Below are 16,648 nucleotides of genomic sequence, written 5' to 3' on the forward strand. Positions count from 1 at the left end.
CTCCTCCATCATGATGTTTGCCGTGACCGAACTGACAGGGGAACCCATGGCTGTGCCATGCACCTGCTGGTAAATTGAGTCGCTAAACATGATTGCACCCCCTGTTAAGCACAGTCTGAGGGCGGTGGAAATGTCATCAGGTGTCAGTCTGGTTCTGTCGCTAAGGGTTTCATCATTGTCCAAGAGTTGTTTTGCACAAGAGATGGCAAGTTCCACTGGGATGGAGGTAAAGAGTGATATTACATCGAACGATGCCATGACTTGATCTTGTGAGATGGATATAGTGCGGATCCTTTCTATGAACTCAATACTGTTGGAGACGGTGTAGGTGGTCTTGCCAACTAGAGGAGAAAGAAGCCTCGAGACAAACTTAGACAACTCGTAAGTCGGTGATCCACAGCAGGATACAATTGGTCTTAGTGGTGTGTCTTCTTTGTGTACCTTTGCAGGCCGTAAAACCGTGGGATCTGACACCCGGAGGCACGGAGGTGATTACGGGTTGACTGTGTTATCTTCCCCTGTTTGAGCCAACTATTGATGAGGATATTCACCTCTGACTCCCATCGTTCCAATGCTCTGCTGGGGGTAACGGTTAAGGGTTTGTAGACGGAAGTGTCTCGCAAAAGCAGTAAGGCTTTCGCCACGTAATCAGCGCTGTTCATTACAACCGTACGACGGCCTTTGTCCGCCGGTAGAATGACAATGGACGAATCCCGTTTTAGTGCCTTGAGGGTAGAAATCTGCATACGGCTGAGGTTTGAAGAGACGGGGCGAGCATGGTGTAGAACTGCTGCAGTCTTTAAGTGGATTGCATTGGCCACATCTTCTGGGAGGCGTGATAAACATGTTTCCACGCCTAAGGCAATGTCAGTGATCGGTGGGTACTTTGGAAGAACGGCAAATGCCATGCCAAGAGTCCATAGGTCTATTTGTTCTGCAGATAACTGCTTGTTGCTCAGGTTCAATACGAAATCTGTGCAACCTGTGGAAGGGGCATTATGTTGGCGACGAAATTGACGGGATTCATTAATTAAAGTATTGAACTTACGTTTCTGTCGGGCACAATAACGATCTGATTCTCTGACGGCCTGGTAGCATAAAGTATTGATTACATTGGCGTAAATAGGATCGAGAATCAGAGCCTTAAGGTCGACTAGCAAAGCAGCGTGCTTCAGCTGCTTTGCTCGCTGAAGCACGCTGTATGTCACAGTGGAGGCAGCCAATCCATATGCGCAGAGTCTTGAAGCCGAAGTTCCGACAGGCACGTTGCATACACTCATTAGAAAAACGGTGGTTTGTACCGAAATCCTTTCGGGATAATCTTGTTTGCTTTGCATCTGTGAGCAAACCTCAGGTGTTGTCTGCCACGGGCTATAAAGATGAAATCCTTCTGTAGTCTCACAACCATATCGTATGTTGGTTGGCCAAGAATAGTCCAAATATGGTGAAAGAGGCCTATGCGCTCCGGATTCATATTATTGAAATGAAAAAATTATAATTCCTCAGAGTGGTTTAATACTAGAACATACATACAAAGAATGGTTAATATTCAAAAGAGCTTTCGGCTGAGTAGACAGCCTTCTGTGACGTGCCTGTCGGTGCAAGTCACCACCATACGTCACAGCCACAAACTTCAACCTCAAACAATTAGCCACGCGCCTCACGCACCAACTTGGCAGTGCACATCTCCATTCTAACTGTCATTTAATATATTTTCTGTTTAACTGAAGAAGGCTGTCTACTCAGCCGAAAGCTCTTTTATATATTAACCGTTCTTTGTATGTATGTTCTAGTATTAAACCGCTCTGAGGAATTATAATTTTTTCATTTCAATAACACTAAAAAGAGTTGTTGTGACTGTGAAACTGTTAGCTTCATTAGGGTTGGGATTTCGAGGGCATGATAGTAATGCAGGAAATTTTATGAGTTGCTTAGAATACTTAGGTAATTTTGATATGTTTTTGAAAACCCACTGAGAAACTTATGGTAAATGTGGTAAAGGACAGGTGAATTATCTTTCTAATACTACGTGTGACAGTTACACGTAGTATTAGAAAGTATGAATTAAATCATACGTAGTATTAAATGTATGAATTCATCACGCTATGACGAATTCATACATTTAATGGATGCTAACATAAGAAATGCAATTATTAATGAAATCAAACAGGCTAAATATTTTTCACTTATTGTTAACTCTACTCATGACATAAGTCACACAGATCAATTATCATTTATTATACAATATGTAGATAAAGAAAATAAAATTCAGGAACGTTTCTTGTCTTTCCTACATATTGAAAAGCATGATGCTAGCTACTTAGAAAATATTATAACTTCAAAATTAACGGAATATGGTTTAGATATCCAAAACTGTCGAGGACAATCTTATGACAATGCAGCCAACATGTCCGGGATATACAACGGGTTACAAGCAAAGATTAAGAGCCATAGTAAAACTGCATTTTATGTCCCTTGTGCGGCTCATAGCCTAAATTTAGTGGGAAATTCTGCTGCAGAAGGTTGTCCAAAAGCACTCCATTTCTTCGATTTTATTCAAAATTTATTTGTATTTTTCTCTTCTCCTACAAAGAGATGGGATATTTTAATGAAAGTAACTACAAAAGGAAATGTAACATTAAAAAAAAAATTGTTCTACAAGATGGTCCTCAAGAGCAGATGCAATTTTAGCTGTTAAGATGAATTTTTTGGCCATAAAAGAATCTTTATTTAAAATTTTTGAAGATTGTAATGAAAAACCTGTAACAAAATTAGAAGCAAAAAAGCTATATGAAAACTTTGAAGATTTTGAAACAACACTTTTACTTTTCATTTGGAATGCAATTCTACAAAGATTGAATGCAACTAGTAAAAGTCTTCAAAATAAAATTTCTGATTTACACAATGCCATAAATCATTTAAAATTGTTATCTTTGTACATATCAGAAGACATTCGAAACAACAATGAATTTTTTGATACTATAGAGTCAGAATGTTTTGCATTAACAAACAATACAAATTATGAGTCAGACAAAGGGAGAAAATGCAAAAGAAAATTACATTTTGATGAGAAAAGGGAAGGAGATTAGGATGTGCAATTGGCAGACAAACAACGATTTACAGTGAATTGTTTGAATGTTATCTGCAATCAGTTGGTATCAGACATTCAAAGACGTGTTGAGGCTTATGAAAATATTTTAAATTATTTTGCCATATTAATAAATATCAACTTAAAAGAAGTTTCACCAAATGAGTATGATGAATGTATTTTAAATTTAATAAATACGTATTCAAACGACATTGACATTAGTATTTTTAAGGAAGGACTTACCTACTTTGTACATTTTGCAAAAAATTAAAATTTTAATTCTCCTTTATTAATGTATAAAGCCATTCAAGAAGGGCTAGTTTCTACGTTTTCTAATGTGGACATAATTTTAAAAATATATTTAACCATACCTGTTTCTAACACATTGGCAAAGCATTCTTTCAATGTACAGTACTTAAAAGAATTAAAAATTACAATTAGAAATTCTTTAGGCCAAGAAAAATTATGCAATTTGTCAATATTATGCATTGAAAATGACATTACTAGTGGGGTTGATAATGAGCTGATTGATAATTTTGCAGCAAAAAATCACAGAAAATGAACATATAATAATGTTCTTAAAATTTTCATTCTAATTACAACTTTTATTAGGTAATTTATGTACTGTTAAGAATTGTTTTTATTTTTAATTTATAGAAAGTTTGTTTTCTTATATTAAATATATATTATTCTAATTATCGTTTAATTAATCTAGTTTATTATTTAATGCAATAAAAGTACTTAAATACTAAATGAGTTAATTTATGACTTTTTCTTGTGGATTATACTCAATCTATATATAAAAGTTCTTTATAAATGTCATACATGTAATTTTGTTTTATTTTTAATAAAATTATATCTACAATTATTATTTAGCTTTTTGCATGGGTAAGAGTATACCGGACGCGTGGGATTTCCCCCTGAAGAAAAATTCAACACTATACATGGAGGCCCCATGAAGCCATAATGCGCCGCTGTCTGTGATAATATTTTGATCCCAGATCATGATCTACTATACTGATGAGTTCACCAGCAATCTTCATGTGGCTATTGCACTGTTACTGCATCAGCATATTTGGTATGACAACTACTAACTAACTTTCTCTGTAATTATCTCTACCATTTAACAACAAAGTACATAACTTTGTGCACTTATCTTACTTACTTTGCATTTGTAATTTTGTTTATCTGCCAGGAGACCATATTGCCTTTCCTGTCTGTGACAGAGCTTGAGTTTAAGCTCTTTAAAAAAAATTACTACATTATCCACAAGTGACCTATAGTGACTAATATTGTTTTTAGTCAAATAACATCAGCCAACAGGTGAATCTGGACATTACTGGGTGATGTTATTTGATTAAAAATAATATTAATTACTTTAGGTTAATTCATAGATAATGTAATCATTTCTGAAGAGTCTAAATGCAAGCTCTTCACAAGGGGAAAAATATGGTCCTCCATCTAGAGAGAGAAATACAGAACACAGTGTAAGCATTATATTTCAAATTTTGAAATAGTTTGAGAAAAATTGAGAAAATTTTGAAATTATAGCCTGCTTTTTTATTCAGACTTTGTCTGAATTTGTGGTAGAAAGGTGGTGATATTGTGCTCCACTAACAAAGTGAACTGTTTTGTCCTTGCTCGAATTCTGCATCCCATTTCACCTTAGCAATGTTGGGGGCATTGCAATTTTCTAGTGTCATTCTTTTCAAACCACCCAATCACAATCCTTTCCTTAGTAGCACCTGGAGTAGTACTGAGCTGAAAGATATAATGGCTACTTTGATAAAGCTGTCATGATACAGGGTACACAGAATTGTCCCAAACATCAATTATGAAGCAGAACTTATGGTTCCATGCAACCAATGGATCTAGTCTATACCACGAGAAACACCCTGAGAGAATGACTCAGGGTATGCCTCCTCTATCCAACAACACATGCAGGTAATAAGCAATCTTCAACATCCTCCAACCCCAAACTCATCCACAGTTCAAGTTTGGTATACTTTTTATTATCATTATTATCAAAAGGCTGAGGGTTGTAGCCCTTCCATGGTGTGATGACTGGAGAATGAGACGACCAAAATCTGCACCTTATTATCCTTTCAGTGCAGACACCAAAAAGTGTATTTGTTGAATACATTGAATGGAAGGAAGTTTAGTGAGCTGTAGTCACTACCAGCTTGAAACTTCGGACTTCAATTTCTGCAATATGTTGCCAACAGACAACCCTTAGAGATGATATCAAAGCAACAGAATGACAGCACCTAAGATAATAAACAATAAAATGCACAGTATCTAAGATAATACCCAAGCAATGAAATGCATAGCACTTATGATGAAACCTTAGCAATGAAATGCACAAACATTTTCCATCATAACATCCAACTATTATTCCTACTGAAATTGTATGGGTGCTCTTTCCATGTACTTATCATTTGGCATACATGTTAAAAAGAATTTTGGACTAAATGGCACTCACCTTTAAAAGTCAAAATATTTAAATATTTTGCAGTCATCCATAATTTCCTGCAATTAGGATACCTGGTGACTTTTAATCAAGAGTATGAATTAACTGTGGTCTGATGAAATGCCATGTAATCAAATCAACACTTTTAGCAAAATTTCTTTAAGTGGTATAAGGAAAATATCAATTTCCTTATTCATCAGTATATATTTTGTTATTCAAATTCTAAAAAAATTAGTATCACTTTTTCTTTCATACAATACGGACTTCTGAAACAACTAATCTGAAAATCTAAGAGTTTGTTACCACAAGAAACGACCTTTTTTAATAAAGCAAATATCTCAGCATTACTGATATTCCAGTTAGAAACAAATATTTTGCTTAATTCCTAATACAGTGAAATCTCTCTTAATGTACACCTGACTAAAAGGGACAACTCTTGTTGTGGATACTCAGGTCATGGCCAGAAATATTAGAAATTACATGTTAGATTATCTTGCCATATGAGCCACTTTCAAGGGAAATTGACACATGCATTTTGGTTGGTCAACAGGCATTCTCAATGAAGGCAAGTGAAGTTCAAGGTTATTACAGTAATGCTAATAAATTATACTTGCAATGGTCATGGATTACTTAGGGAATAAATAGCATAATACATCATTAATGTGCGCACCACTGCTGATAAGGAATGTTTATGTGTTTAATGCAGTTCACTGTTGCACATCACTTAACAAGTCAATAAAATTGCCAAACTGAGAAATGCTGTTTATAGGATTAAAAAAAAAAAAAAAAAGCCAGTACACCATAACAAGTCTGTGTACAGGATTCAGTTTGTGGTTGTACTTACAAAAAAAGGATTTTTCTGCAGTGTCTACAAACACAGGCATCTACAAACCTTTACAAAAGTAAAACATTACTGCGTGAGAAGGATACATGATACAAATCTGAAATTGCTTCCAAGTTAGAGAAGATTTCTTCAAGTTTTTATTCACCAACCACAGGAAAACTAAGCACTACAGTAGATGTCAGCATAATCAATAATTGTGGGTAATCAATGGACACTGCTCTTTGTGGACTGACGTTATTAGTGAAGTCCCTCAGGGTTCAGTGTTGGGCCCATTGTTGTTTTCTATATTTATAAATGATATTGGATGATGGTATATCAGGCTTAATGCCCAAGTTTGCAGACAATACGAAGGTTGGCAGGGTTGTTAATGACAGTACACTGCTGCAACAGGATCTAGAAAAGTTGAGCAGATGGGCTGAGAGGTGGCAAATGAAGTTTAACATTGACAAATGTAAAGTACTACATATGGGAAGCAGTAATCCCAGAGTAACGTATCAACTCTGTGGTACCACTGACAGTGGTAGAGAATGAAAAGGACCTGGGGTAATTGTGCAGGCAGATATGAAGTTTTCTGAGCAGTACAGACAGTCTGCAAGAGTAGCTCATGGTCTTGTCAATGATATACAGGAATTTTTCTAGCAGGGATAAGGAGGTGATTATCCCCTTGTATAAGGCAATGGTCAGGCCACACCTTGAGTACTGTATACAGGTCTGGAGGCCTCATTTTAAGAAAGATGCAGAGCTGTTGGAACAAGTACAGAAAAGGGCAACAAGATTAATGAACAGAACAAAGGGTTGCTCTTACGAAGAAAGGCCGAAGTTTTGCAAATTACAATTTCTGGAGACTAGGCACCTGCAAGGTGATCTGATTGAGGTATATAAGGCCTTTAAACTCCACGGGCTCACATCTGGTGAGTATGGGCTTGGCAAACCCAGGGTTCTCAGCTGGATTTCATCATTCTTTTCTTTCTTGGTGATTCCTTTCTACTTCTCTCTCTCAGGGTAACTCGGGATTTTTTTTTTTTTTTGGTTGGTGCAGCATAAGCCTCAGGCTTCCTTGCATCATAGGGCTAATAATAATAATAATAATAATAATGGATCGAGCAAGCTCAATGCTAATGGGATTCTTCCTCTTGCTCAGATTACTCACCTGAGGGAGCATAAATTCAAATTGAGGAAAGACAATTGTAGAATAGATGTGCGGAAATCTCCTTTAGCCAGTGGTGGTTGATAGTTGGAACAAAGTTCCATCTGTTGTAGTGGAGGTCAGCAACTTAAGTAAGTTCAAAGCAGAACTAGACAAACATTTGTAGTGAATGGATGAGTGAAATGGGAAAGGTGTTTTTTTTGGGTGATGATATATATGCTTGCTTTCTTGCATCATATGATATATATGCTTGCTTTCATGGCTTCTGTGATTTTTGCTTTAAAATTTTTTCATAATTCAAATGTATTTGCCATCCCTCAGCAATCCGCCCCATTCTAGTTTCTTTAAAAGTTTTTCCTCCAACTTATTTCAATCAATCTGGGCAGATTAAGGTCACCCATAATAAGACATTCACTTGCTTTCCCATTCCACCTGGTGTAAATATTCTTGTCATATTCTTTCACAATTTTCTGGTCTGTAGATAACTCCCACTCCACTGTTCCTTTACTTCTAACTCACACAACACAGATTTTAAGCTGGCAGATGTAAGTTCAGACTCAGGAAAAGCTCTTCTCGTGCTTAGGCTGCTTTTGATAAGAAACATGACCCTTCATCTTCTTCTGTCTTCCCCATCTTTCCTAAATGCATTATACATAATGTAGTGGAACTTGTCATCATTTATATTTATATAATATTTAAAATATTATATTTCCGGGTGGCACCACTTCTCTGTTAGCCCTATCACATCAGCATTAGTTGTCCTACCCAGGAGTTCATATTCAGCCATTTTATTGACAACACTCCTGACATTACTTTAGATGCAGTTGAGATTAAGTAATCTTCTATAGTTTGCTAGCCTCACAAATCCCTCGAAGCTATTTAGGTTTGTATCCTAAGCCATATCTTCCCTCTCATTTGAAACCTTGCTACCCTCAGAACATCCTATTGGTTGAAGTGGCAACGAACAAGAATTAATTCATGAAGTGACTGCAAGCATTACTTTAACACATATCATTAGATAAACTTGGATCTAAATTACCCTTCTTCCCCCTAACTAGCTATTTCCCTGAACCCTTAGGGTATCCTCAATGATACTGGCAAAAATCCTCATACCACCTTTGTTCAAATGAATGCCATCTCTACAAACTAGATTCCTATTACCTACAAATGTAGGCCACGCTGATACCCCCCCCCCCTAGAACCTTGCAGATTCTCTCAAGTTAATCCACACGGCTTTCAGCATATGATCCCTTCTATTGCCTTGGGTAGAACTGCATATGCACCCATTGTGACCTAACTCATGACATTTTCTCAGCATAGTTCTATATTTCTCCTACAGATGGTCAAGTTGTGTACACTTAAATTGTTAGTCCTCAAATTGGGTTCTAGCTCATTAAGGGTGGAGGGGGGGGGTTATCCTATTACATAAAAAAAATTGTGACATAAAACAATATAGACTAAAACTAATAAGCTATTTTGTTATTCATAATGAAACTGAAATTGCCAAAATTAAATCCTTTAAAAAAAAAAGCCATTTATATTCCTTTTTTACTAGAAGCTAAAAAAAACCTTGTTTGTACTTCAGTACAACCACCAGGTCAGAAGAGTTTAAAAAAAATAATAATAAAACTGTTAATCATATTCAGTAGTCACAGAGGCTTGAACCATGGTCCACTCGAAGAGCATGTGCTACTGCAATTTTGGTACCAAACATTGTGTTAACTAAATGTTGTGTTATTTATTAAAAGCTAATTAATGGAAAGACATATGTACAATGTAAACACACACACACACACACACACACACACACACACACACACACACACACACACACACACACACACACACACACACACACACACACACACACACACACAAAATCAATAACAAAAATAAAGCTTTCTGTTTTTGAATACACTGTAAACTCTAAACCAAAGAAGGAATAAATTACAAGTAAATTTCTTTGAGGACTATAAAAAGAGATTAAGTACCTGGTAGCAAGCAGCAGTTTACTCACCACATTTTTGTTTGGCTCAAGTGATACCCACTTGAAGCAAAAATAATGCATATTACCTTAATTGTTTGTTTTTCATGGGCAAAGGGAACAAAATACACAGGAATTGCAACTTTCTTACATGATACTGCTCTGTATTGAAAAATAAGAAATTATTTGAAATTTTTTGTATGATTCCAAATTTTTTGAAATCATGCAAAAGTATACATCCCTTACTGAGACAGTTTTGTCTCCTTTTCCACTTAAAAGCACATACAGTAAAGAGAAAAGGTCTCAGAAAGATATGTGTACTTTTACCTGATAAAAAAAAATCGTTTGTTTCTATTTTAATGCACAGCAGTGTTCTGTGAACAGATTTTATTCATTATTTATTACAATATGTATAATATAATTAATGCCTACTTTTCTTCATTAAAGAAGATAGTGAAAACGATGTCTATCAGTGGATACTTTCATATTTTCTCTGAATTTTTCTTCTTTCCATATATACTTTCCTTTAAAATAACCTCACAAGCAAAATTCATGGAGTAATGTCTGGAGAATGAAGTGACCATAATCCGTGACTTATCATCCTTTCAGTGCAGACACCAAAAAGTGCATTTGATGAATACATTGAATGGAAGGAGGATTTTTGGGCCTTCTTTTTATAACTCATCAAGTTATTTATCTTTGTAATTAACACAGGCTCAATAGTCCTCCTTCCATTACTTTAATAACATTACTTTTACATTATGAAGAAGAACAAATGCAAAAGTTGTAGGTTTTATAAGCTTCAGTTATTCTGGCTGTTCATCTCTCCATTCAAATAAAACCATGCCATATCAGGATAAAACACACTAGATAATATAGTTTGAGAAGGATATTACATGGTGGCTTTCTATGAAATCTAAATTTCTATAATGACCAACTATTAACTAAATTCTTATACATTAAGGTCACGTTTCAGGAACCTTGCTGGAACCCATCCTCAGACCATACATAAACTGTTTCCAGCCTCTTGCTTGCTGAATGTCAATGTAGAATGTGCACTGAGACATTCAGCAAGAAGGAGGCTGGCAAGAGTCTATGTATGGTCTGAGGATGGGTTCCAGCAAGGTTCCTGAAACATTACCTTAATGTATAGAGATTTAGTTAATAGCAAAATAATATTCACAATAATATTCTCAAAATTCACGAGGTATAAGAGTGGTCATTATAGAAATCTAGATATACTGGATAAATTTCTCTATCGCTGTCTGAAGGAACTATTTGCAGATATGCACCCTGGATAAGGGATCTTGTGGCAATCGTTGTTTTGTAGGACAACAGTTTTAAAAATTTTGCCTCTTTTAATACTTGCTGGTCTCACTTCAGTTTACAGTCTTATAATGTGTCTTTGATTCTCTGTTTAGTATTAATATTAATAGTGGCAAATGATGCAAGAAAGCAAAGTTAAACAGCATCAGTAAAAAAAAAAAAAAAAGGCATTTCACCTAGCCATCCCCAGTTTTTCTAGGACTAGGTCTAGATCTTCCTTGAATTTATTCAAATTATTCACTTTCACAACAACGGATGGAAGCTTGTTCCAACAATCAATGACCTATTAGCTGAAGGAAAGCTTCCACACAACTATTCCACAACTGTCTTTCCTTAATTTGAAACTATGTCCCCTCAGGTTCTTAATCTGAGTAAGCAGAAGAATCCCATCAGCATTGGGCCTGCTCAAGCCATTAAAAGCCTTAAACAGCTCAATCAGACCACCTCACAGGCACCTAGTCTCCAGACACTGTGATTTGCAGAACTGAAGCCTTTCTTGGTAAGAGCATCCCCACCATTTGTTCCCTCACCAATATTGTTGCCCTTCTCTGTACCACTTCCAGCAGTTCTATATCATTCCTAAAATGAGGCCTCCAGACCTGTGTGCAGTATTCAAGATATGGCCAGACCACTGTGTTATACAATGGGAATATCAATTCCTTATCCCTGATAGCAAAGTTCCTGTATATCATTGAAAAACCCCACGAGCTCTCCTGGAAGCCTGTCAGAATTGATCAGAAAACTTCATATCTGATTGCACAATTACCCCTAGGTCTTTTTCATTCTCCACTACCATGAGTATAGTATCTCACAATTGACACTTTACTCTGGGATTACTGCTACCAATATGCAGCACTTTGCATTTGTCAACGTTAAATTTTAATTGCCATTTATCAGTCCAAATGCTGAATTTTTCTGGATCTTGTTGCAATAACCTACCGCCTCCGTAGCCGGGTGGGCAGGAGCGGGAGTGCAGTACCACACGCTCTTTGAGTAGACCGGGGTTCAAGCCCCTGATTGCTGAATACGGTCGATCTGCCAACCCGCACTGGACCAGCGTGGCAGATTATGGTCCATTTCCCTCAGCATGAATTGTTGAGGAGGCTTCCATCCTGCAGTGGGTTGATAATGGCTGCACTTTACTTTTTTTACCGTTATTACTGTCAATAAACACCCTACCTGCTAGGCGCATTATAGCCTAAGCTGCTCTTGCGCCAATAGCGTGCAAATAACAACACCCTACCAACCTTTGTACCATCTGCAAACTTAAGACATTAAGCCTGATATACCTTCATCATCATTAATAAATACAGAAACCAACAATGGACCCAGCATCAAAACCGGTGGGACTCTACTAATAACATTAGTCCACGAAGAGCAGTATCCATTAACAACCATTCTCTACCTTCTCCCACTCAACCATCCCTTTATCCATAGCAATAATTTTCCCTTAATGCCAAACTATTCCAATTTTTAGAGCAGCCTTTTACGTGGCACAGTATCAAAAGCTTTCCTGAAATTCAAATATATGATATAAAAATTATTTTATCCATCCAGTTTCTTTGTCACTGCATCATAGTATCCAATCAAATTAGTCAGACAAGATCTTCCCTTAACAAACCCATGCTGTCTGAAGTATAAATGCTCTGTTCTCTAGATGGTGCTGCATGAATTTTTTAACCATGACTCCATTATTTTTCCTGGAACAGAAATTAAGCTAACAGGTCTGTAATTACTCATATTACCCTTTGATCCCCCTTTGTGAATTGGGGATATATTTGCAAATCTCCAGTCCACAGGAACTTCCTCTGAATCCAAAGATGCTCTCATAATTATGGCTAAGGTTTTACTTACTTTCTTTGCTGCTCCTTTAATATAATTAGACAGATTCCATCCACCTCAGGTGCCTTTTTAAAGTTTAATCTCAACAATTTCTCTTCCACTTTTTTCTCAGTTATCAGAAAATTGTTTAGCTCCCTGTCAGAGTTTGAACTGCAAATACAAGAACCTACTATCATAGAAATAGTGTTCAATCTAATTATTTTTCAACCAAACCATAACCCTCAAATAGACTCAGCAATAACCTTAATGAAATTAAAACCAAATCACTTAAATTGTTATTGCATGAAGCTTTAGCTATTGAATGGTTCTGTCAGAGCTCTGTAAAATGTGATTCTCAATACGAAACTACCAGCCAACCTTTCGCCAATATGGAGTTTAACACATAAGCATCTGCTATTTGACTGTAACATCTATTTGGATATTAGACGCGAGCTACAAATCCTAACTGGGATATATTATTTGATCAATTTGGCTCAGTTCTTACAGAGTAAGGATACTTTTATGCCTTTATCTGAATATGCAGATAAGCTGTTTAAAAGAAGAAAATGTATAATGAATAGAGATATATCTAAAATTACTAACACAATTGTGGTCCATTACTTAATTAGTATGTATGTATGTGGGTTCTAAGATTAACAGAAGACAATGATAAGATATCGAGCTGGTTGTTTCACGAATGGAATATTGTATATAGTTGTAAATAATCTTTGGACCAAAATTAAAGGTGGGTGTGTCTGCCCAGATTAGCAATTCTGGATTAAAACTTGGAAATTGTATTGACGATATATTGAATGTATTTATGCGTTAAGACTGTCAAATTCCTTTGGTGGGAATTTGATTTCTGGAGATATAGTTTTTAATTTCTGTAATTTCATTTTTAAATTTAATTGGTGGTGCTGGAACTATACTTTGCTGAACTGGCAGTGATTGAATTAATGTTTTGCTTTATTTAAAAATGTCAAACTACAATCCTAGCAATATTAGGGTTGAATCAGATGGATGATTGGCTTGATTGTTTTCAACAGTGTTAGGTTATTGAGAACATATTATGTTTCTTGAATTTGGATTGCACTGCTGATACTTAGCTACCCTATAGGAGACTTGGTATGTACTATGTACATGGTTGGATTCCTCTATCATGTATATGACATTGGCTCACAGAAATATTGTAGGAATTGTTGATAGGTTTGTTCCAAACTGTTGATCTGGCAGTTGTGGATCCTTGGGTCTCTGGATCTAGCTTAATGTGAGAAATAAATGTTTTTACTCATTTGGTCTCGAGTTGATTGTATGGTTTATGCTGTGCATTTATGTTCTCTTTTAGGTGTATGTGTTTTAGTTAACCTACTTGATAGGGCTAATTAAAATGTATCCTCTAAAATGGATGGAGTTTAGATGATAAAGCAAATATAATCATTGTTGCTTCATTGTAGAACGGTAGAGTTTTCTTTACTGACCTATTAGTGTTATAACTGATGGCTTGTGTCTGATTACTTCTTCGCATGCAGGGGTGAAAATACCCTTCCTGCAAGAGATAAATTAACTTAATCTCCAAAAACGATTGGAGATTTTGAAAGCCAAATTTGGTATTAAATTATTTGCTGTAAATAGTGATTTGGCTATTCTTCTCTAGTTGAGAGAAATGTTAAATTGATGATGGTTTTGTAGATAATGTGTATATTAGTTTTACTATTGATCTGGTTGTGTGGCCTTACCAATTTGCTTAAGTTTTGTCCACTAGTGTCTTATTATTCTTTATTCCTTAAACCCTTACTTTCTTCCTCTTGTGGGAATACATATTTCTTTCATCCCCATGCTTTTCTTCTCTTTCCCATCCATTCCCTTATCCCCTACTTCTCACACAATATGTTTCCATCTTTTTTCATTTTTCTTATTTATTGGGATAACAAGTTTTCTTGTTATTCCACTAAGAGTCTTTGCCTGATAGTAGTCCCTGGCACGCCTCCATGTGAGTTGGGGGCAGTGGGCCAAGTGTTCACTGTCCTCTGGCTGCGAAGTTTCCAGGTGCCGGCACTCAACATAACACACACACACAAACTTTCCACATCAGCACTTATTCACTTTGGTGTATTTGCTTTTCAGATGCTACTGTGGCACATACAGAAACCCTGGAGACTGCCTCAAAAAAAAAAAAAAAAAGATAGATTCAAGAATACCTAGAATTTTCTATATACATTTTACTCCCCATATTCAAATTCTGCATTCCTTATATCTGAGTGTCACCATGTCTCTGATATCCCAACAATGTTCTGTATTTGATTTCAACACATTATATTCTATTTATCAAATTAATTACTCCTTTCAACAATTAATGAAGACACAATGAATGTAAAATTAAATTAATTTTAAATTCAGTTCCCTCCATTATACCAAAGTAAAGACTAATACAGGACTAGAGCTATTTTTCCCTGGTATGGGTGTACTGTGTACATATGATACACATGACACAAAAAGAAAATGAGAAAGAGAGAAGGGGATATAAAGAAAAACTTACTGTTGTAGGACACCCAGATACAACTCCTAAGGCTTCAACATTTTTATTGAGATCTTTTATTTCTGTGTCAATCTGTACATCTTTAATGCAGCCTTCGAAATCAATGTTGGTTATTTCTCTGAAAATTAATATGACAAATTATTTTTATCAGCAGAATAATTCATATGAAAACTAAATATATAAGGGAAGTAAAATTAAAACAAATAAAAATGAACAAAATAATAACAAGATAATAATATTTGGGTAAACAACAGATTGCAGGATAATGCAATAGTGTTAAAACTAAGTCTGCAATACTTACAGCAGAATTTGTTTACTGGAAGACTTGCAAATGTAGGTTTAACACATTTACATTTAAATATCTGGTAAATGTGTCTTTTTAATCACCAAATAATTTTTGCAACAGAGGGTTTTATTAAGTTGGTTTCAAAGGTAACTTGTCAACAGGAGAGACTGCTTCTATAGGGATGGGAAACATGCATTGCTCCCTTTCCTAACTAGAAAGGTAGCAAGAATATTTGCTGATGCTATCAAGACAATGTTAGGTGGGTTGGAAAACTGGTGGTTCGGATGGATTGACAGACAAATAGATTAACAGCAGATGCACACAGAGGTGAAAATGATTTCAGAACAGCTTCTATTGGATGAGTAGCAGCCTGGAAAGCAAAGTGCTGGGAGTCATCATGGAAAAAGTAAATACATGGAATGAGATAGGGTAACTAAGAGTAAAAACAGGCACATGTATACTTGCACATACACCAATGCTAGGAGTATAGTAAATAAATTAGATGAATGTGAAGTGCTCGTCAAGACATCGAAGTGTACTCATCTCATCAAAGGTGGATATTGTTAGGATATCAGAGATCTGGTGTCAAACAGATATAAGGAATGCAGAATTTGAATTTGATGAGAACAATGTGTATAGAAAGGGCAAACAGAATAGGAAGGGAGGAGAGGGTATGCTGTTAGTTAAGAAACACATAAAATCTAAGGCAGTGCGCATTAAGTTGATATAAGCAGCCAGTGCTTGTTTGTTTGTTATTTGGATTTTAGGAGCATTAGCAACTAAGGCCATATTGCTCCGGGATATGCGGTGGTCATTCCCTGACCTTTCCGCATCCTCCGTATTTGGTGGTGACGGGCTCGAACCTCGGTCTAATCAAGAAGCGTGTGCTACGCACTGCTGCTCCTTCCCACCTGGCTACGGAGGCGCCCCAGCCAGTGCAATGTTAAGTCAGTTTGGTGTGACATAAGCCTGGGAAAGCAAAAATGAGAATACGTGTGTGTTATAGGCTTAATGAATCTGAGGAGTACAATGAACAGTTGTGCAGAGAAATAGAGTGGGCTAGTAAATCAGAATGTCTTGTTATGGGGGATTTTATCTTTCCATATTGACTGGGGCTTGTTGTTTGGTCACTTGCATGCTAGAAGA

At 36.1% G+C, this 16,648-nt stretch overlaps 1 protein-coding gene across 1 annotated transcript in view; it reads right to left on the reverse strand.

Annotated features, from left to right (window-relative positions):
• LanA (laminin subunit alpha) overlaps window positions 1–16,648 on the reverse strand; it is a 1,178,005-nt gene that overhangs the window by 103,695 nt on the left and 1,057,662 nt on the right. Inside the window, exon 55 of the mRNA XM_090374120.1 lies at window positions 15,217–15,334. Coding sequence (XP_090230246.1) covers window positions 15,217–15,334 — 118 coding nt within the window. The remainder of the gene's footprint in view (window positions 1–15,216; window positions 15,335–16,648) is intronic.

Source organism: Mastigoproctus giganteus, chromosome 5, assembly GCF_048544385.1.
Source record: "Mastigoproctus giganteus isolate SK-2022 chromosome 5, ASM4854438v1, whole genome shotgun sequence".
Taxonomy (NCBI): domain Eukaryota; kingdom Metazoa; phylum Arthropoda; class Arachnida; order Uropygi; family Thelyphonidae; genus Mastigoproctus; species Mastigoproctus giganteus.